The sequence below is a fragment of the Oncorhynchus masou genome, chromosome 1 (assembly GCF_036934945.1).
Source record: "Oncorhynchus masou masou isolate Uvic2021 chromosome 1, UVic_Omas_1.1, whole genome shotgun sequence".
NCBI lineage: Eukaryota > Metazoa > Chordata > Actinopteri > Salmoniformes > Salmonidae > Oncorhynchus > Oncorhynchus masou.
The window spans coordinates 34431297-34453610 of record NC_088212.1 but is presented as its reverse complement, the minus strand read 5'-3'; the positions used below and the strand labels follow the sequence as shown (position 1 = coordinate 34453610).

Here is a 22314-nt window from a genome sequence, read left to right as displayed (position 1 = left end):
ATGATATGGATTGAATTGTGTCTAGCATGAGAGGGAGTGTAGAGCTACGGCCACGCCCCCTGACCACCATCTGAGCTCAGCGGATGCAATGCACGACTGGATTCCTGTAGTTACCCCTCCCTCGCTCCCTCATTCACTGCATGATCAGGCATGGACCCCAGCAATGTGAGCATCAAGTGTACTGTCTGTATGTCCTGTACCTTGTCTTCTTCTCCCTCCCGGTGATACTGTCTCTCTAATAGTGGCATGTAGTTCAGGCAGAGACTGCTACACCGCAGTGACTGCAGGCCCGCTACATCTGACGTCTGACTGTCTGTCTCAGGTGGAGGACGTGGTTCAGAATCACATGACCTACTCCCTGCAGGACATGGGTGGCGACGCCAACTGGCAGCTGGTGGTGGAGGAGGGCGAGATGAAGGTGAGGATGGGGTTAGCCAGCGTGTTTAGACTCTACCTACAGACTATACACACTGCCCCCTGCATGCCTAGTAAAGAAGACTACCTACATACTACCTACCCGCTCACTCATACCGTGAACAGTGATGTGTGTGTATGGGTCCAACATGGCTACTGTCGGTGTGTATGGGTCCAACATGGCTACTGTCGGTGTGTATGGGTCCAATATGGCTACTGTCGGTGTGTATGGGTCCAATATGGCTACTGTCGGTGTGTATGGGTCCAACATGGCTACTGTCGGTGTGTATGGGTCCAATATGGCTACTGTCGGTGTGTATGGGTCCAATATGGCTACTGTCGGTGTGTATGGGTCCAATATGGCTACTGTCGGTGTGTATGGGTCCAATATGGCTACTGTCGGTGTGTATGGGTCCAATATGGCTACTGTCGGTGTGTATGGGTCCAATATGGCTACTGTCGGTGTGTATGGGTCCAATATGGCTACTGTCGGTGTGTATGGGTCCAATATGGCTACTGTCGGTGTGTATGGGTCCAATATGGCTACTGTCGGTGACTGTGTGCTATCTCAGGTGTACAGGAGAGAGGTGGAGGAGAACGGCATCGTTCTGGACCCTCTGAAAGCCACCCATGCAGTGAAGGGTGTGACCGGACACGAGTTGTGCCACTACTTCTGGGACACGGATGTACGCAATGACTGGGAGAGTGAGTCTTTCTGCCTCTTTCATCATCAGATTAACTTCATAGATTAGCATCTTTTTGTTTTCTTAATGTTTCTTTTGTCCTGTCTTGCTCGATTTCTCTTCCAGCCACCATTGAAAACTTTAACGTGGTGGAGACGCTCTCAGACAATGCTGTTATAGTCTACCAGACACACAAGGTAATATACCTCTGGTTCTTCAGGTTCACCGTAGTCGGTCAGGCTCTCATACAGGTGGGTTGTCTTTGGACAGGTCACCTTTGACTGACAGCCAATGGTTGTGTTTCAGAGAGTATGGCCTGCCTCTCAGAGGGATGTCCTCTACCTATCAGCTATCAGGAAAATCCTGGCGACCAATGAGAATGATCCAGACACGTGGCTGGTCTGCAACTTCTCTGTAGATCACGACAACGCCCAGGTGAGTTCCACAGACACACCCAGGGATTGTTGTCATACATGTTCTTAACATCTGATGCTGAGGGATCAGTGTCGCATTGGAAGTGGTAAAGAAGTGTCTTCCGCTCTCCTCTTACCTTTTCATCAACTCCCTTTTCGTTGTGTAGCCCACCAACCGGTGTATCCGTGCCAAAATCAACGTGGCCATGATCTGCCAGACCCTGGTGAGCCCTCCAGAGGGCAACAAAGAGATCAGCAGGGACAACGTCCTCTGTAAGATCACGTATGTGGCCAACGGTGAGTACAGCAGCTCAATACCTTATTCATGTCCCCACATGGTTGTCCTTATACACCTGATCAAGTTGACTTTATCCACAGATGTAAAAAAAAATCTTCTTCCATTATGTTCCTTATTTGACCAAATTTATAGAGCTTTTATGGCAGAGCTTTGTGTGGATGGAGAATGAGAGTTAAATGTTGAATATAGTGATTCCATGCAGGCTTACTGTCTGTAGCTATGTATTGACCGAGAGGTTGTTCTTCCCTAGTGAACCCTGGAGGCTGGGCCCCTGCCTCAGTCCTCAGAGCCGTGGCCAAGAGGGAATACCCCAAGTTCCTCAAACGCTTCACCGGCTACGTCCAGGAGAAGACCAGTGGAAAACCTATCCTCTTCTAAATCTCACCGGTAATACCTAACTCAAACCCCCTCGTATCCTCACACCCACAAGCCTTCTATATAGACCATAGACATTGAATTACTCTTTACCACACATGTAAAATGAATAAATCAGTTGAGGTTGGCTTTCATTGTGTGCCATATTTAAAGGGAAAATCAACTAAAACATTATCTTTTTAGTATTTTTCTCATTAGTCCACTGTTGCATGTCACGTTTAAGATGCGAAGTGTCACCACCATGAATCATTTGAATAAATAAAATAATTGTTTTGAGTGGATTTTCCCTTTTTTTTTGTTGGTAACTTTGTTTCTCCTCGTCTTCTCTCAGGTGTTGGAAGGCAAAACACCGTTTTGTCCTGAAGAGATATGGCTACATTTCCCATCATTCAATGGGCTCCCACAGACTACATTACCCATTCATCTGTCAACTGGAATTTCTTTACAAATCATCCAGAATGTTTCAGATGAAATAATCGTATGACTGATTTAGGGCTTTAATCCATCAGTAGTTGCGAGCCACCTGAGCCACAAAAACATTGTTAAACTGTCCATGGATGTGTTTGTATATAAATTCAAGAATTTCTGAATCGACAGAACCAATCTTTTTGTAAATTGTTTTGTAAATAATTTCCAATTATATTATTTTGGACTATACTTTGTTTGCTTTAATCACTGATTATCACAGCGTCTTTTCATGCTGTTAATTTCACTACAAAGAAGGAAACTGAGAAGAGAGCAGTGTTTGAGGCAAAGTATGGCTAACCTTCTCCTCTCCCTCTAGTGACGACCTGTGGTCTGATGGGGGGATGGAGACCAAAGCTTTGAAGATCATTATAGCTGTAAAGGAGCACTATGGATGTGATGTATTATACAGAGGCTGAGATAATTAGTTGACGTAAGGCAACCTGAAATTGGAAGAACAAGTCTCTATTGTCATATGTTCTTTAATTTGACAGTATGGATGGATAAGATTGAAGTAATCTGTTGAATGTGACCCAGCAACACTATCAAGTGTTGGTTGCCCCCTTCCTCTCACTATGTTTTGTCCAAGTAACATACAGCTTATAGGTTGTGCCACAGCATTGGGTGTTCAGATGGACCTCGTCGTTGGCTTCAAAGGCTTTTGGGACAGGGGATATGAGGTTGTTGGGATGGCCGTTTCTACATGACATTTCACATCCCGACACGATGCTTTAGACACCAGGACAAATCCACCTACTACAGTATAATACGACCAGATGTGCTTTTAGATTGAGACACTAAACATTTCACACCTCAAGATTGTGCAATCAAAGTCTGTAAAGCTGAGGGCAGAATCCTCCAATCAGTTTCTCAGAATCCATGGAGAAACAGCGTTGTCAGGAGCGACATCAGCTGAAGAATACATTTGTCTTGAATGTTCTATATAAAGAATGGGCACACTTTGTATATTTCTAAGTCCTCTGCACTAAATAATGCAATTGGACAATGTTCGATAAATTAAAATCGCTACACTACAGAAATGAGCTGACTTGCATTTGTACTTTACACTAGCAAATGAGCAGTGGTTTGTTGTGGATGTGTCCCTCATTACCTCTTGCGTTCTACATGAATTAATAGGAAATGTGAGAAGTGTCAAGCATTTTTATTTTAGGAGTGTCTTTACATTCAATGATTAAAATATCTCTTCAGCAAACCGTATGAGATTTATGTAATAAATTATGGTCTCAAAACTGACGCATGATCATGGAATTCAGAGACAGTTTTGATATGGTCTTCAAGGTGAGGTCATGTACCAGCTTCTCAGTCTAAAATGGAGGCCAACTGCTGCTTAGCAATAAAGAGGACACGCTTGTTCAGTATCAAAGAAAATCCTCAGCCATGACACCCCTTCCCCATAAAACTAGTCTCTGTGCATCAAAAACAATCTACCGTAGTCCTTCATTGTCTGTGCATCTACCCACGTACTTAGCAATGACATACATAGGTGTACTTAATGTAAAAATGTGCATATTCCACCGATCCAAAACTGTGTTTAGGTTTGGTGATCACTTAAACCCAACATTCAAGAAAAATAGTTCTTACATACAGTATTCAAAACTAACATCCAAAGTGCCATTTTGTCAGGAACGAGTGCATATCACCCTCCTCCATGGAGCTGGAGATCCAGAAACACTGACCGTATCTCAGGTCAACAGCAGGCCTTCAAACTGCTCCTTTACTTCATTCCAATCAGACAGGACTTCATAGCAAGATGGTTGGCTGGCTACCTTCAACATAGCAGCCAATGAGTCTTTAGAGTTTGGCCTTGGCGGTTTCAGAATGTATCAGTTCCATTTACAGCATAATGAGTCCAGGCTCGTCCAGATTGGCCTCGTTTTCCATCACACTTTTGCAACGGCCAAGATGCTGTTGTCACTGTAAACGTTCATCCAACCAGCTACTACAAAGCAAGTGCTATAACTTTTAAATCACTTTAAAGAGTCACTTCTGGTCAGTAGGAAAATTAAAACATTCAAAGAAATGTTTTTCTATACTTTTTCTAAATATATATATATGAATTTATAGGCCATGGAAAAAGGAATATTCTACAAAAAGAAAATAAGGGACTGGGCAGTTAGGTCTGAAATTGATCACATTAATTATGGAATGTCATATAATTCCAATGGATGTCAATCACTGATTTCATTGGTGTCTTGTTTCAGTCCATCAGCCTATCAGATGTGAGAATCCCAGTCCTTTGTTTTGGTGACAGAGTGGATCTAGCAGCGCTGGGGGTGGAGTCAAAGGAGCCCTGTCCAATGGAGTGTAGCGATTGTCAGATGATTGACAAAAGTAAAATGGTGGAGGAAATGGTTGTCTGTAAGCTTCCCCTTTCACTGAAACACAAGAGAGAAAGTGCAGTGTGAGTAAATACTACAAATGCAGCTCATTATATCTGTTCCTAAGGCAGGGGTGGGCATCTTCAGTCCTGGAGGGCCAAATCGAATTTGATTTGTCACATGCGCCGAATACAACAGGTGTTCACTTACAAGCCCTTTCCCACTAATGCAGAGATAGTAAGAGACATTTTCTAAATTAAAAAAGTAAATAGTAACACAAAAATAACAAGTCTGAATATAAGGAGAACCTATGGTATTTGATTTAGGAACAGATCAGTCAAGTCACTGTGCAGGGGTACGAGTTCGTTGAGGTAATATGTATGTAGGTAGGGGTAAAAATGACTTGGCAATCAGGATAAGGTGCCTTCAGAAAGTAATAACACCCCTTGACTTTATCCACATTTTGTTGTTACAGCCTGATATCTATTCAATTGAGATTTTGTGTCACTGATCTACACACAATACTCCATAATGTCAAAGTGGAATTATGTTTTTAGAAATGTTTACAAATGTATTAAACAGCTGATATGTCTTGAGTCAATAAGTATTCAACTCCCATGTCAAAACTAAATAAGTAAAAATATTCTTAACAAGTTACATAATAATTGCATGGACTCTGTCTAAAATAATACTGTTTAACAATTATTTCTAAATGACTACCCCATCTTTATACTTCACACATACAGATAATTGTAAGGTCCCTCAGTTGAGCAGTGGATTTCAAGCATAGATTCAGCCACAAAGGCCAGGGAGGGTTTGGAATGGTTCGCAAAGAAGGGCACCTATTAGTAGATTAGTGATAAAAAAAATGCAGATATCGAATATCCCTTTGAGCAGGGTGCAGTTATTAATTACACTCTGGATTATGTATCAATACACTGCAAAGATACACCCTTCCTAACGAAGTTGCCAGAGAGGAAGGAAACCACTCGGGGATTTCACCATGAGGCCATTGGTGATTTTAAAACAGTTGCAGAGGTTAAATGGTAGTGATAGTTAATTGGTAGTGATAGATAATTGTAGTTACTCCACAATACAAACAAAAAATACAGAGGGAAAATAAGGAAGCCTGTAAAGAATACAAATACTCCAAAACCTGCATCCTGTTTGCAATAAGGCACTAAAATAATACTGCAAAAAAATGTGGCAAAGAAATTAACCCAGTCTAGGACTTGGGTGGCTGGAGTCTGACAATTCTTAGGATTTTCCTCAGACAACGCCTGGTATAGGAGGTCCTGGATGGCAGGGAGCTTGACCCCGGTGATGTACTGGGCCATACACACTACCCTCTGTAGCGACTTACAGTCGGAATGCCCAAGCAGTTGTCATACCAAGCGATGATACAGCCAGTCAAGATGCTCTCAATGGTGAAGCTGTAGAACTTTGAGGATCTGAAGGCCCATGCCAAATCTTTTCAGCCTGCAGAGGGGGGAGTGGCATTGTCGTGCCCCCTTCATGACTATGTTGGTGTGTATGGACCATGATAGGTACTTAGTGATGTGGACACAGAGGGACTTTAAGCTCTCAGACCGCTCCACCACAGCCCCTCGCAAATGGCACCATATTCCCTATATAGTGCACCACTATATATGGGCACTTGTCAAATGTAGTGCAATATTTAGGGAATGGGGTGCCATTTGGGACACACCCAGTGGGTGAGAACTCACTAAGTAGATGTCGAGCACTGAGCCATCATCCTGGTCCATGTCCACCTCTACATCCATGGTGCTCTGCTCTGACGTCAGACAGATGGCGCTGTCCTCCAGGGTGAATGTGGAGCTGGACGCCATGTCGTCTCTAAAGGTACACAGGAGAACCAAAGACACATGAGTAGACATACAAAAGAAAGTATGAGTCCCAATATGGCACCCTATTCCCTACATCGTGTCATTATTTTGTCCTTAGTGCACTACTTTTGACAAGTCCCATTGGGGCTCTGGTCAAAAGAAGTGCACTGTGTAGGGAATAGGGTGATATTTGGGATGAAACTAAAGTATAACATAACACACTCCTTCCAAACATTACTTAATACACTCCTTCCCAAGTGGAGGCTTGGTAACAACTGGTGGGTGGTGGCCAGTGCGTTCCGTATGAATGAAGCCGATGTGGTTTTGTTTATTAAGTGGATCAAAATAAAGGGGTCGTTCTTTTGAATGCTGGCGGTGCTTTCACTCTAGTGGTAGCATGAGACGGAGTCTACAACCCACACAAGTGGCTCAGGTAGTGCAGCTCATCCAGGATGGCAGATCAATGCGAGCTGTGGCAAGAAAGGTTTGCTGTGTCTGTCAGTGGTGTCCAGAGCATGGAGGCGCTACCAGGAGACAGGCCAGTACATCAGGAGACGTGGAGGAGGCCGTAGGAGGGCAACAACCCAGCAGCAGGACCGCTACCTCCGCCTTTGTGCAAGGAGGAGCACTGCCAGAGCCCTGCAAAATGACCTCCAGCAGGCCACAAATGTGCATGTGTCTGCTCAAACGGTCAGAAACCGACTCCGTGAGGGTGGTATGAGGGTCCGACATCCACAGGTGGGAGTTGTGCTTACAGCCCAACACCGTGCAGGACGCTTGGCATTTGCCAGAGAACACCAAGATTGGCAAATTCGTCACTGGCGCCCTGTTCTCTTCACAGATGAAAACAGGTTCACACTGAGCACATGTGACAGACGTGACAGAGTCTGGAGACGCCTTGGAGAACGTTCTGCTGCCTGGAACATCCTCCAGCATGACCGGTTTGGCGGTGGGTCAGTCATGGTTTGGGGTGGCATTTCTTTGGGGGGGCCGCACAGCCCTCCATGTGCTCGTCAGAGGTAGCCTGACTGCCATTAGGTACCGAGATGAGATCCTCAGACCCCTTGTGAGACCATATGCTAGTGCGGTTGGCTCTGGGTTCCTCCTATTGCAAGACAATGCTAGACCTCATGTGGCTGGAGAGTGTCAGCAGTTCCTGCAAGAGGAAGGCATTGATGCTATGGACTGGCCCGCCCGTTCCCCAGACCTGAATCCAATTGAGCACATCTGGGACATCATGTCTCGCTCCATCCACCAACGCCACGTTGCACCACAGAATGTCCAGGAGTTGGCGGATGCTTTAGTTCAGGTCTGGGAGAAGATCCCTCAGGAGACCATCCACCACCTCATCAGGAGCATGCCCAGGCGTTGTAGGGAGGTCATACAGGCACGTGGAGGCCACACACACTACTGAGCCTCATTTTGACTTGTTTTAAGGACATTACATCAAAGTTGGATCAGCCTGTAGTGTGGTTTTCCACTTTTTGAGTGTGACTCCAAATCCAGACCTCCATGGGTTGATAAATTTGATTTCCATTGATAATTTTTGTGTGATTTTGTTGTCAGCACATTCAACTACGTAAAAAAAGTATCTAATAAGAATATTTCATTCATTCAGCTCTAGGATGTGTTATTTTAGTGTTCCCTTTATTTTTTTGAGCAGTGTATGAAAGAAGCAAAGCCCAGGTAAAAAAAATAGAGGAAATCCTTCTGAAAACATAACCCTGGGATAGTTCATATTTATCAGCGGGACAATTAAACAAATGTTAATGCCAAGACACCAGAATGGCTTTCCAAGAGGTGCTGCGTGTTCCCGGAGTGGTCCAGTCTCAGTCCGGACTTAAATTAACTTCAGCTTGAGCAATTTCACAAAAAAATGATGGAAAAATGTTGCTCTAAGAGTTGTGCGAAGTTTGTAGAATCTTAATCAAAATGATACACAGATGTGTAAAGCTGCCTCCACCAACTATGAACTCTGGGGTGTGAAGACATCAATAAATCCTTGTTTTTCTATTTTTTATTTGGATTAATTAGGACAACTTCCTAAAATGATCGTTCACTCTGAAAATGTTGAGCATGTTGTGTAGGGAAAACAACAAATTGAATTCATTTTAAAACTTCATTTTAAGGCAGTAAAACATGAAAACTCTAAATCCCCAAAACATGTCACTACAACTCAACACATCACTACTGGGACAAGCCGATTTGGCTACTCTAAGTTCTTTAACCTCTTGAATCTATAGGGGCGCTATTTCATTATTGGATAAAAAAAACGTGCCCGTTTTAAGCGCAATATTTTGTCACAAAAAGATGCTTGACTATGCATACAATTGACAGCTTTGGAAAGAAAACACTGACGTTTCCAAAACTGCAAAGATATTATCTGTGAGTGCCCCAGAACTGATGCTACAGGCGAAACCAAGATGAAACTTCAAACAGGAAATGAGCAGGATTTTTGAGGCTCTGTTTTTCATTGTCTCCTTATATGGCTGTGAATGCGCAAGGAATGAGCCTGCCCGATCTATCGTTTCCCCAAGGTGTCTGCAGCATTGTGAGGTATTTGTAGGCATATCATTGGAAGATTGACCATAAGAGACCACATTTACCAGGTGTCCGCCCGGTGTCCTGCGCCGAAATTGGTGCGCAAACCTCAGCTGCAAGTATTTTTCCATGGGATTCAGAGAAGAAAGCAGGCTTCCACGAACGATATATCAATGAAGAGATATGTGAAAAACACCTTGAGGATTGATTCTAAACAGCGTTTGCCGTGTTTCAGTCGATATTATGGAGTTCATTTGGAAAAAAGATCGCCGTTTTGATGACTGCATTTTTGTTTTTTTTTGGTACCCAAACGTGATGTACAAAACGGAGCGATTTCTCCTACACAAAGAATCTTTCAGGAAAAACTAAACATTTGCTATGTAACTGAGAGTCTCCTCATTGAAAACATCCGAAGTTCTTCAAAGGTAAATGATTTTATTTGAATCCTTTTCTGGTTTTTGTGCAAATGTTGCCCACTAAATGCTACGCTAGCTATCAATATTCTTACACAAATGCTTGTTTTGCTATGGTTGAAAAGCATATTTTGAAAATCTGAGATGACAGTGTTGTTAAGAAAAGGCTAAGCTTGAGAGCTAGCACATTCATTTCATTTGCGATTTTCATGAATAGTTAACGTTGCGTTATGCTAATGAGCTTGAGGCTATAAATAGGATCCCGGATCCGGGATTGCTCGCAAGAAGTTAAACAATGAATAAACATAACATTTTGCAGTATAAAGTACTTGCAATACGTTTTATCATTGATAAACAGCTCAATATCAACAAAAACATATGATATGCAACTATTTTTTCATGGTCGCAAAGGCAACGCTACGTGTATGCAAATGTCATGCAATTCAAGAACAACCCAAAAAGGTCTAAGGTGGTTTACAATTTCGCACAACACAACAAAGTTAGGAAAACACTAACATAACAGGCCATACAGATGGTGTAGCTAAATGCATGTTGAATCAAAGAATCCAGCATCAAAAAGACAAAAAACACCTTTAGGGGATATAGAGAGAAACAGTCTGACTGTGTGATGTCTGATGTCTGGCTGTAGAGGTCTCTCTAGGGGAAGTTTATGTCTATGAACTCAGACAACAGGATATGAGTGAATCTAGGGCAGGGAATTCTGGGACATTCTGTTTTATGTGAAGCTCCTCTACTGGGCTATGGACATCTAAAAACAGTCCCCAAATAATCTTCTCCTGACGTAGGAAAATAAACGTCCACGAAAACACAGCATCGTGAACAGCAGGGGGCTCTATGGGGCTGGCGTGAAATCTGAAACAGGCCATTTACAAAGTCACCTGACTTTGCTTAAATTGAGGAATGTGTTTACCATTTTATGGCACGTTATTGCCTACCTCTCTTAAAGGTGACACACACACACACACACACACGTTACTGACTGACAGTATATACAGAGTGGAAAGTCACCCTGGCAGCAAATCACACAATTTTTCATCTAAACAATGCCTCTTAATCAGACCTTCTGAAAGCCTGGAGTCAAATATTAATGAAACATTAATAAAACAATTGAGGGCAACAGACAGGTGCCTGAGAAGGGAGCAAGACCAGGCAGGCCTCAGAATGGAGGCTTTGAGTTAGAGTCAGAACCTGACACTACTGGACGGACAGACGGAGAGGGCTGGGGGAGATGAAAGGAGAAGAAACAGACTACTGGACAGACAGACGGAGAGGGCTGGGGGAGATGAAAGGAGAAGAAACAGACTACTGGACAGACAGACGGAGAGGGCTGGGGGAGATGGGGGAGATGAAAGGGCTGGGGGAGATGAGGAGAAGAAACAGACTACTGGACAGACAGACGGAGAGGGCTGGGGGAGATGAAAGGAGAAGAAACAGACTACTGGACAGACAGACTGGGGGAGAGAGGGCTGGGGGACGGAGATGAAAGGAGAAGAAACAGACTACTGGACAGACAGACGGAGACTGGGGGAGATGAAAGGAGAAGAAACAGACTACTGGACAGACAGACGGAGAGGGCTGGGGGAGATGAAAGGAGAAGAAACAGACTACTGGACAGACAGACGGAGAGGGCTGGGGGAGATGAAAGGAGAAGAAACAGACTACTGGACAGACAGACGGAGAGGGCTGGGGGAGATGAAAGGAGAAGAAACAGACTACTGGACAGACAGACGGAGAGGGCTGGGGGAGATGAAAGGAGAAGAAACAGACTACTGGACAGACAGACGGAGAGGGCTGGGGGGAGATGAAAGGAGAAGAAACAGACTACTGGACAGACAGACGGAGAGGGCTGGGGGAGATGAAAGGAGAAGAAACAGACTACTGGACAGACAGACAGAGAGGGCTGGGGGGAGATGAAAGGAGAAGAAACAGACTACTGGACAGACAGACAGAGAGGGCTGGGGGAGATGAAAGGAGAAGAAACAGACTACTGGACAGACAGACATGGGGGAGATGAAAGGAGAAGAAACAGACTACTGGACAGACAGACAGAGAGGGCTGGGGGGAGATGAGAGGAGAAGAAACGGTTCTTTCTAGAGGGAGATTAGAATTTTAAGTCCATGGTTTATGGACTGCACTGCATCTGAACTCAACGCAGGTTGAGCAGGTCTTCCCAGCAGGTCTTCCCAGCAGGTCTTCCCAGCAGGTCTTCCCAGCAGGTCTTCCCAGCAGGTCTTCCCAGCAGGTCTTCCCAGCAGGTCTTCCCAGCAGGTCTTCCTGGGCATCTTTAGTGGAAACTGTCACAAAGCCTGACAAATCTGAGTCACCTGTTCCATGTGGCTCGTCAACACAACATGTGGGGGCAGAGTCCTATGTTTTTCCTCAGGCCTCCCAGGTAGCTCAGTGTGTCTAACCTGTTATCATCTACATCACACTCTCCCCTCAGGGAAATCCCTATGGTAGGCAGGGCTGATCAACTCAGGGGCTCTGCTGCTGATCTGATCTGGAGGGTTTGTTGGTTCCGTCATTAATTAGCTCAATTTTTCACTAACCTGGTGTCCCAGGTCAAAATCATTGTTGCCAATATTTACACAAGGGTGTAAATATATCCATTTGGAATTGGGCCTTTGAGAAGACAGGTAGAACTGGAAGGGGAGTATTCAGGTGGAGGGATGGAGGGGAGACATGGAAGGTCTAGAGGAAACAGAGGTAGACGGCAGATAGAGGTACCTGTCTTCAGACTGGGTCTCCAGGTTGACAAAGATGGAGGAGATGGTTCCCATGGAGGAGCCCTCGTAGAAGGACGGGGTGGCAGGGACGAGGTCAGGACGCAAGTAGGAGCCAAACACTGGGAGAAACACACAAACACACACAAAGCCATGACCTCAGTGATAAACAAACACAAAGCCATGACCTCAATGATAAACAAACGCAAAGCCATGACCTCAGTGATAAACAAACACAAAGCCATGACCTCAGTGATAAACAAACACAAAGCCATGACCTCAGTGATAAACAAACACAAAGCCATGACCTCAGTGATAAACAAACACAAAGCCATGACCTCAGTGATAAACAAACACAAAGCCATGACCTCAGTGATAAACAAACACAAAGCCATGACCTCAGTGATAAACAAACACAAAGCCATGACCTCAGTGATAAACAAACACAAAGCCATGACCTCAGTGATAAACAAACACAAAGCCATGACCTCAGTGATAAACAAACACAAAGCCATGACCTCAGTGATAAACAAAAACAAAGCCATGACCTCAGTGATAAACAAACACAAAGCCATGACCTCAGTGATAAACAAACACAAAGCCATGACCTCAGTGATAAACAAACACAAAGCCATGACCTCAGTGATAAACAAACACAAAGCCATGACCTCAGTGATAAACAAACACAAAGCCATGACCTCAGTGATAAACAAACACAAAGCCATGACCTACATTTATATACGTCTCTATGGTGCGTGGGAATACTTTAGAACAGATAAACATCACTTGGAGTTGATTTGCTGGTGTTTTTACAGTCTTTTATGCCCCCCCCCTGAACAAAAACCCTTCTGGGGGCCAAATGAAATTACCCGTGGACGGGGTACATGGTATGTTATGTGACGGTTGTACATAATGTACCAGGGTGTTGTTTAGTTAAAACAGGAAAAAAATAGGATTTCCAATTAACTAAAGAAGCTATGTTGCAATATAAACCAAGACTTCCCTCGGCCTTATTCAGAAGTCCACACCCTCATCTCTTCCTGTAATATTGGCCAACAGTGGTGTTACAGAGGAGGAAGGTCAAGAGTTACGAAAGCTTAGTGGCTACTGCTGACAGGGTCCTGATTCTAACTCAGCCAGCCATATACACGCCCGGCACTGGAGTCAGGCCCTGATAATGGATCCCCAAGAGACAAAGAGCTAGTGATAATGCTCACTCAGTCGCACGCACACAAAACGGGCTGGCTGTAATAACAGGGCTGTGCTATCATTCCGGTGAGGCAACATTTCAGTGAGGCCTGGAGGTGGACAGGAGACGGCGCTAGTGAAGGACCTGTGTATGTGGACCAAGTGGTTCTAAAAGGTCCATCTATCCAGACAGAGGTGTGTTCTACATGACAGATCTGGGGAGCGAAAGTGACTCCTGTTTGGTGCATTTGGCTCAACCTCCAAAGGGAAATAAAACACATGAATGTGTGGATGATTGATGATAGTGTGCTGCTGGTCTACCTTGTCCGTCTAGACTGGCCAGACTGCGTGCTCCTCCCAGCCTGTCCCGACTCTCCTCCTCGTTCTCCTCCTTCTGAGAAGACAGGATTTCCTGAGAGAACGACTTCAGAGCAGGGATGGACGTACGTGCTCTCTTAGAAGGGGAGAACCGAATGGCTGCAGAGAGAAACAGAGAGAGAGACCGAGAGAGAGAAACAGAGAGAGATAGAGAAACAGGGAGAGAAAGAGAGAGAGGAGGGGTAAATGAGTGGTGGGGGAAGAGAGAAGGAAAGAGGAGGGAAGGAAGAGAGGAAAATAAGGAACAAGAGGAGACCGTGGGTAGGGGAGAGAGTGAGTGGGTAGGGGAGAGAGTGAGTGGGTAGGGGAGAGAGTGAGTGGGTAGGGGAGAGAGTGAGTGGGTAGAGGAGAGAAAGCAAGAGAGAAATAGGGAGAGATGGAGGGAACAGATTATCCTGATTGCAACCATTATCGTGCATAATCCGTCTCGGAGCGTCTGTCCCAAATTAACAGTAAAAAGATCAAACTGTTAACGCATAATAATTATTACACAACTGTCCCTCAGACGTTCCATTCTAACTCCCAAGCAGAGCATGAAATCCTCTCCCCATCGTATCTAACTGTGCAGAAGCATTGGCATGATAATACCAGGCAGCTAAATCCCAAATCATCACAGAAACCATCTTCATTTAATTAGCGGTCCACACTGTTGCGTAACACTGCTTTATAACATCTTGACATAAAATATTCCCCCAAGTCAAAACCCTGAAGTGAGGGGGGCTTCAGCCCCTTAAGTTGATTCCCACATTACCACCACTAGGGGCCGACATGGCCACCACCCAAACATGGGGCAGAGGGCAACCATTTCCTCTCTGAAAACAACGAGCTATTTCTGGGAAAAGCCCGGCAGGTATCCTAGTGGCTAAGAGCGATGGGCCAGTAATTGAAAGGCTGCTGGTTGGAATCCCCTCGCCGACCATCTGGATAAGAGCGTCTGGTAAAATGAAAAGTATTTTGTTTGGTAAAATAACAAAATACAGAACAAAAACAATTTAACATCATTGAGTACCAATCTACACAGAGTACAAAACATTAGGAACACCTGCTCTTTCCACGACAGACTGACCAGGTGAATCCAGGAGAAAATATTATCCCTTATTGATGTCACCTGTTAAATCCACAGTGTCGATGAAGAGGAGGAGACAGGTTAAAGAAGGAGTTTTAAGCCTTGAGACAGTTGAGCTATGGAGTGTGTATGTGTGTCATTCAGAGGGTGAATGGGCACGACAACAGATTTAAGTGCCTTTGAACAGGGTGTGGTGGTATGTGTCAGGCGCACCGGTTTGAGTGTGACAAGAACTGCAGCGCTGCTGGGTTTTTCATGCTCAACAGTTTCCCGTGTGTATCAAGAAAGGTCCACCACCCAAAGGACATCCAGCCAACTTGACAACTGTGAGAAGCATTGGAGTCAACATGAGCCAGCAACCCTTTGGAACGCTTTCAAGTCCATGCCCTGACAAAATGAGGCAGTTCTGAGGGCAAAAGGGGGTGCAACTCAATATTAGGAAGGTGTTCCTCATGTTTTGTACACTCAGTGTATATCAGCATGTCAGTGTGACCTGAAAGCACAGACAGAAGAGCTGAGGAAGGGTTTTAAACTTGACCCATTTAACTGACTGACAACAGTGTGTATGTGTCACTCGATCGTCAACATAACAAACCTGTTCTACACACACTACACTGGTAACACACAATCACTTCCTCTCACAGGAGAAATGTATACTGTACTTCAACACAGCTACTTCTATATATTTACTGGAAGGTTCGGTTTTGTTTAACATCAAGCTGTGATTATTTGAAATCAGCTGTGTAGTTCTAGGGCAAAAACCTAAAAACATGTACCCCTTCGGGTCCCCAGGACAGAGTTTGGGAAAAGCTGACTTAAAGTGTCTATAAATCATATCCACTCCACAATCACCTGATATTGCAGGTAACAAACAAATCAAACTAGGAATCTGTACAAACATAAGATTTCCAATAGTTTACAGTTGACTAAACTGTACGTGCCACACCGAGGGATTAACCGGTCTCAGTCTCTGGTGTGGACAAATGTTTTGGCTCGAGGGCCACATTGGGATTTCGAAATTCAACAGAGGGCCGCGCAGACTCTTTTTTTTAAACTATTTTTTTGTCAAAATCAATTTGCGGGCCAGAAAAAGCACAGTTATTACAAAATATATTAGGTCCATTCTACACACTTTTATTTTTTTTATTTTTTTTTAACTCAAACCTCCCGCAGGCCATCTTTCCTGGTCCCAGTGCCTGGCAGGTGCGCCAGTTGAAAGTCCTAACATAAATACAGGTGTCCCTTTCATAGGGGACTGAGGAACAAGAGCCAGCAGACTTACTCTGAGTCTTCCGGAACACCGAAGTGCTCATGAACTTGAGGAATCGGTTGGCATAGAAACCGGGCCTGTGCACTGAGACAGAGTCCTGAGGACAGAACAGAAGACAATACAAGCATTTATCAGAGAGGGCTATTTGAGATCAATAAGAAAGGAACCTATGAATGGTGTGTATCCAGAAGGACACGTGGATCAGATTTGCAGCATATCAACTTACGCCGTCGTAGACCAGGGCTTTCCACGAGTGCTCCAACTTCTTAATGAATCTGAGGTAGAAAAAAAGAAGCCTTGGCATCAACGTAGCCCGTAATGCAACAAACCCCCCAACATCCAGAACCTGAGAGCCTTCATTTTGGCACCAAACACAGAACAGGAACCACAGCAATATTACGTTCATGTTATGCAATACGCTCCCCTGATGGGCTGAGGCAGGCAAACACCAAATAGTGGGGGAGGGAAGACGACTAAGAAGAAAATATATATGGGTAACAATATGAAGCTGTCCATTACATTGTGCTCATTATGTAACAACCAGCCAAGACACTAACCAACGGGTCCTGAGGTCAGCTTAGAGATGCTGAGATAAGGACAGGGAAAAGTGTTAGAGACACTTCTGTCTCTCTGTTGCTAGAGGCTTTTCACACTGAGGAGCTTATGTCTCTCTCTCTCTCTGCGTCTCTTTTCTTTGTCTTTCTCTCTGCGTCTCTCCCTGTGAGTCTCTCCCTCTCTCGCCCCCCCCCCCCTCTCTCTCTCTCAATTCAATTGCTTTATTGGCATGGGAAACATGTGTCAACATTGCCAAAGCAAGGTAGATATTTTCTCTCTCTCTCTCTCTCTCTTTCCCTCCCTTCTCTTCTCTTTCCCCTCCTTCTCTTCTCTTTCCCCTCCTTCTCTTCTCTTTCCCCTCCTTCTCTTCTCTTTCCCCTCCTTCTCTTCTCTTTCCCCTCCTTCTCTTCTCTTTCCCCTCCTTCTCTTCTCTTTCCCTCCCTTCTCTTCTCTTTCCCTCCCTTCTCTTCTCTTTCCCTCCCTTCTCTTCTCTTTCCCTCCCTTCTCTTCTCTTTCCCTCCCTTCTCTTCTCTTTCCCTCCCTTCTCTTCTCTTTCCCCTCCCTTCTCTTCTCTTTCCCCTCCCTTCTCTTCTCTTTCCCCTCCGTCTCTCTTCTCTTTCCCCTCCGTCTCTCTTCTCTTTCCCCTCCGTCTCTCTTCTCTTTCTCTCCCTTCTCTTCTCTTTCCCCTCCCTCTCTCTTCTCTTTCCCTCCCTTCTCTTCTCTTTCCCCTCCGTCTCTCTCTTTCCCCTCCCTTCTCTTTCTTTCCCCTCCGTCTCTCTTCTCTTTCCCCTCCGTCTCTCTTCTCTTTCCCCTCCGTCTCTCTTCTCTTTCCCCTCCGTCTCTCTTCTCTTTCCCCTCCGTCTCTCTTCTCTTTCCCCTTCTCTCTTCTCCCCTCCGTCTCTCTTCTCTTTCCCCTCCGTCTCTCTTCTCTTTCCCCTCCGTCTCTCTTCTCTTTCCCCTCCTTCTCTCTTCTCTTTCCCCTCCGTCTCTCTTCTTTCCCTCTGAGTCTCTCGTCTCTTTCTCCCTCCCCAGCATAGGGACAGAAAACTCCAGGTTACAAAATATAATGCTGAACATGTAAATAGTATGTCATTATTCCATGTAAATAAATGTTTTATAGCATGTTATGAAGTCATGTTATACCGGTAGGATTGCAGGATGTCGATGATACCCAGGAAAATAAGCAGCTTCTCTTCTTTGTGTGATTTGGCAGGAATTCCACCCATCCTGAAATACAGCAGAGTAAATACAAGTCCCGTCACAGAAAGTAGTCAGTCAGGATTATCTGCCAAGTCATCCTTCAAAGCATCTCAGTGAGGGTTGGGTTTTTGATCATTGCGAGTGTTTGTGTGAGTTTGGCCAGTGTATGTCTAAATGTCATCAAACTATTACTGTGTATGTGTGTTTGTATGGGCAGCATGCCTGTGGTGAGCTGACTCACGTGTCGTCTGTGGTGTGGGCCTCGGCAGCCTTGCCGTCCCCTTGGATAGACTCCATGGCTGTGGAGTAGAGGACCCTCTGGGCCACGGGCCTCTTGCCGTCCCCCCCTGCCTGGCCCGGCTCGCCCCCCTCCTTTGGGCTCTGGTCCAGGACATGCACGGCCAGGAGCAGACTGTAATCCATGATCTTAAAGCTCTCCAATACCTGCAGCACACAAAATGAAACCACACCTTAATTACCATGATCAGCAACCTGTTAGCTAGCAGGAGTGGAAATGCAGTCGGCGCTGTCTTGTCAGTCGAGGACTAACAGCAAGGCCTAGTATCAGCCACAGGTGTGTTCGTTTTAAACAACAACAAATAGTTTTAACTATCATCTGGTTTATTGAAATGTGACCCATATTTCTGTGGGAACAAAAATAAATAGGCACTAGTGATATTATATTCTATTTCACTATGAAGGCCAGAAGCTTCAGTTACACAGACCTGAAAAAGTACAAAGTGTGTCATGCAACCACAAAGCTCAGTGTGCCTCAAACGCCAAAAAGCATTGAAGAAATCTTTCTGTAACTGATTCTTGAGCTATATAAAGAAAGGTGTTGCTCCACGGTTGAGTGATGTTTTACATATTGACCCGTGTGTCTCTGTTCCCAGGGTTTCTCAGGCCCCAGGTTTCCTCTCACTGCTCAAACAGAACGTTCTCACGACATCAGAGGGGTTCAAAAAACACAATCTGAATATGGGGTCAAGGGTGCTATCAGGCCTTTTAGTCTGGCTTGGCTGGCACTGCTTTTGCATGCCAAGTGTGTGTGTGTGTGTGTGTGTGTGTGTGTGTGTGTGTGTGTGTGTGTGTGTGTGTGTGTGTGTGTGCGTGCGTACATACATACATGTGTGCAGACCTGCTTGCATGGAAAGTCATCATTTTTATGGTTCTATCAGCAATAATAAGATTAGCAATTTTTGGATTCAAATTTGATCAAATTTGATAATCTGATCATTGGACCTCAGGAACCATGTCATTCTAAGCATTACCGTGCAAATCCCCAAAACTAATAACACTGTCTGTCTGTGTGTCTGTCTAAGAGAGACGATAACAAAAGAAAGAAAAAGCAGGAACAGGGAATGAAACAGCAGGTTGTCAAATCTGTCATTACAGGGAACACCCAGACAAATGTGGCTTGGCTGCAGACCTAAAAATTACAAGAATGTTCATCATGATCGTCATGGTAACCCCTAAAGTCAGCAACGCAGATGGATTTCGTCAACAGTATTCCCAGCATCAGGTACATCCCAAATGGCACCCTAACTTCCTAAGTAGTGCACTAGTAGGGCACTATAAAGAGAATAGGGTGCCATAAGGGACTCAGCTATCATTATCCCATATAACGAACTGGCCAATAGAAAACAGGTTGAGGAAAAGGACCACAACAGAACCAGATAATCAGCCTTTTGTGATCTAATCAAAGTAATGTGGCCTAGGATGTCCAGAATGAGGATATTTGTTAAGAGTCTAACATCAACACACACTTACTAGGAGTGGACAGAAGGTTATAGGTCAGCAAAGATGGCATTTCGACATCTTATCATACCACTGATGTATCTGTAACTAGAATCCATTGATGTGGCACAAGGAAACATGTGACATGACTTAGTACAGCCAAAATAATATTATACAACAGCTATGTCCTGGTTATTCCCAATGATAAATGTCTTTGTTTGCTTTATAAACTACATTGTTGCTGGTTGTTTAATCATGGTTCATTATATCTTTAGTGTGCTTATATGACTAATGCAAATCAGGAACTCAAGCCCATATACACAGTCACACGCACGCACGCGCCCACACACACACACACACACACACGCTCGCAGACACAAACACACACACTCAGAAAACACTTGTGCTCTTGTTCGAGCTTTGCCTTTTCCATGTATTTGATTTGCATCTGTTCCTCCTGACTCCTCCGTTCCTATTCAAATGACACCATTTTGAATAGACCCACACACCAACCTGCCCACAGTAGGCCCATGTGACTCCCAGCTGGCCTGACCACCTCTCTTTGCCAGGAAAACCATCGCTACACAAACCATACTGCTGCCTGCCTTTATCAGGTTGGCTTCTATACTACTGCAACGGGCACTTCAAATGTGTGCATCCTTTTTCAATTGACGCTGAGCAGTGATTTGCCAAGGTACAAAGTCGGTGTTCCTCCTCACCTGCAATAAAAAGCTAACCCAGAAAACCAAAATTGTTTCTGAAAGTTCCCAGAACATTCATAAGAACGTACCCAGAACGTTGCTCTCCCATTTTGTTGCGGCAGAATGACTTAAAAACATTAAATAGTACATTGTGTTATTGTATTGCCTGGAAACCTAATGAAAACGTTCGGGGAATGTTCTGTGGTGGTTGTTACAGATGTTGTGCACAACATTTGAGTTAATGTTAGAACATTCCGAGGATATTTCATTTTAAAAATTCTAGTATATATATATATTTTTTCAAAAATATTTGTTCAATGTTTTTGGGATGCTATCATCCTAATGTTAGATAAATCCCTAACTAAAACTTAATGGAATCTTAGCTAATGTTCTGGGAATGATCCCGGTTTGCTGGTTAGACAATGTGAGCCGACAATAACTAACAATCACTTCAACATAATATCAACACACTGTAGATGTTCACCTTATATTTGACTTCAAACTGCTGTCTGTCTTCAGAGTTTCTGTAAAAGTGGATGGAAAAGTATTAGGGAGACTATTTTAACACGTGTTCACTAAGTCACCCTTTTACAAGATTCCCTTTTCCTTGAACAAATTATCTTCGATGTAATTCAGCACATTCAAGCCCTGTCTCTCCTCTGGATCGGTCTCTTGAGAGGGTCTGTCTTTGAAACCCCACAGTATAGCATGGCCCACTTACAATGACACTAATACACTGGCACCCTTTGAAGAGAGGAATGACATAGAGACTCTTTCCATTGCAGTTAAAATATGGTGCCAGCCATGCCTTTCATACAAATCACACTCCCAGCTTTCACATTGACATTTCATGGAATGTCTCCATTCCATGTTAACATTTCTAATTCAATGAGCTTCCATACGCTTTTTTTGGGGGGGGGGGGGGTAAGCGTGCGTAGCAGCCCGATCCATCTCTTGCCAAAGTAGTGCACTATACGGGGAATAGGGTGTAATTTGACATCGGCCCTGGCTTGATTGGCTTTGTGAGAGGGCCTTGTTGTCCCTGTTATGTTCCAATGGAATTACAGAATCACATGACCCAGGAAGAGAGGCGTGGGACCAATAAAAGGTTGTTTTTGTCTGACAACATGACCGGCCTCGAGTTCCATAACAATTATGCAACATTACTTTCCCACCCATTCTATTTGTGTGTGGTGTGTGGTGTGTGTTGTGTGGTGTGCGGGCGAGCGCGTGTGTGGTGTGTGGCGTGTGGTGTGTGGTGTGCGGTGTGTGGCGTGTGTTGTGGTGTGTGGTGTGCGGGCGAGCGTGTGTGTACGTTTGTGTGTGCATGTGAGTGCGTGTTTGTTTGCGTCTCGAGTTAATAGGGGGATTCCCAGACAAAAATATGTTTATACATCAAGCTAAATGGCAGTCAACATCCCTCTGCCCTAGTCAAAGACCTCAACACTCATGATTGGCAACCACTTACAAAAGATTGTCCTCGTTGCTAAACTGTCATTACAGTTTACATTGTCATCATCTCAACAACATCTCAGAGCCCAGCCATGCTATGACAATGGCATTGCTCCCTGTTGCAAGTCAAACACGAGCAGGCTTTCCTTCAGTCTCTCTCTCCCTCTAGTCATAGACATGGATATAGTTTATTCATGTTCTCAGCTAATTCGCCATATGGAGGGCATCGAGGGAG

At 44.6% G+C, this 22314-nt stretch overlaps 2 protein-coding genes across 6 annotated transcripts in view; one reads left to right on the top strand and one right to left on the bottom strand.

Annotated features, from left to right (window-relative positions):
• LOC135542722 (ceramide transfer protein-like) overlaps positions 1–2840 on the top strand; it is a 35987-nt gene extending 33147 nt beyond the window's left edge. For all 5 annotated transcript variants that reach the window (XM_064969883.1, XM_064969874.1, XM_064969865.1 and 2 more), the window contains 7 exons: positions 323–418; positions 987–1119; positions 1224–1294; positions 1404–1532; positions 1678–1807; positions 2059–2195; positions 2515–2840. In XM_064969883.1, coding sequence (XP_064825955.1) covers positions 323–418; positions 987–1119; positions 1224–1294; positions 1404–1532; positions 1678–1807; positions 2059–2186 — 687 coding nt within the window. In that variant the 3' untranslated portion in view covers positions 2187–2195; positions 2515–2840. The remainder of the gene's footprint in view (positions 1–322; positions 419–986; positions 1120–1223; positions 1295–1403; positions 1533–1677; positions 1808–2058; positions 2196–2514) is intronic.
• Positions 2841–3795: 955 nt separating this feature from the next.
• The window catches only part of LOC135542741 (phosphatidylinositol 4-phosphate 5-kinase type-1 beta-like), an 83677-nt gene continuing 65158 nt past the window's right edge, over positions 3796–22314 (bottom strand). Inside the window, exons 8-15 of the mRNA XM_064969915.1 lie at positions 18431–18633; positions 18133–18216; positions 16661–16709; positions 16447–16531; positions 14042–14197; positions 12537–12654; positions 6715–6844; positions 3796–5044 (exon numbers count right to left, since the gene is read on the bottom strand). Of these exons, the coding sequence (XP_064825987.1) occupies positions 5042–5044; positions 6715–6844; positions 12537–12654; positions 14042–14197; positions 16447–16531; positions 16661–16709; positions 18133–18216; positions 18431–18633 (828 nt within the window). The 3' untranslated portion in view covers positions 3796–5041. The remainder of the gene's footprint in view (positions 5045–6714; positions 6845–12536; positions 12655–14041; positions 14198–16446; positions 16532–16660; positions 16710–18132; positions 18217–18430; positions 18634–22314) is intronic.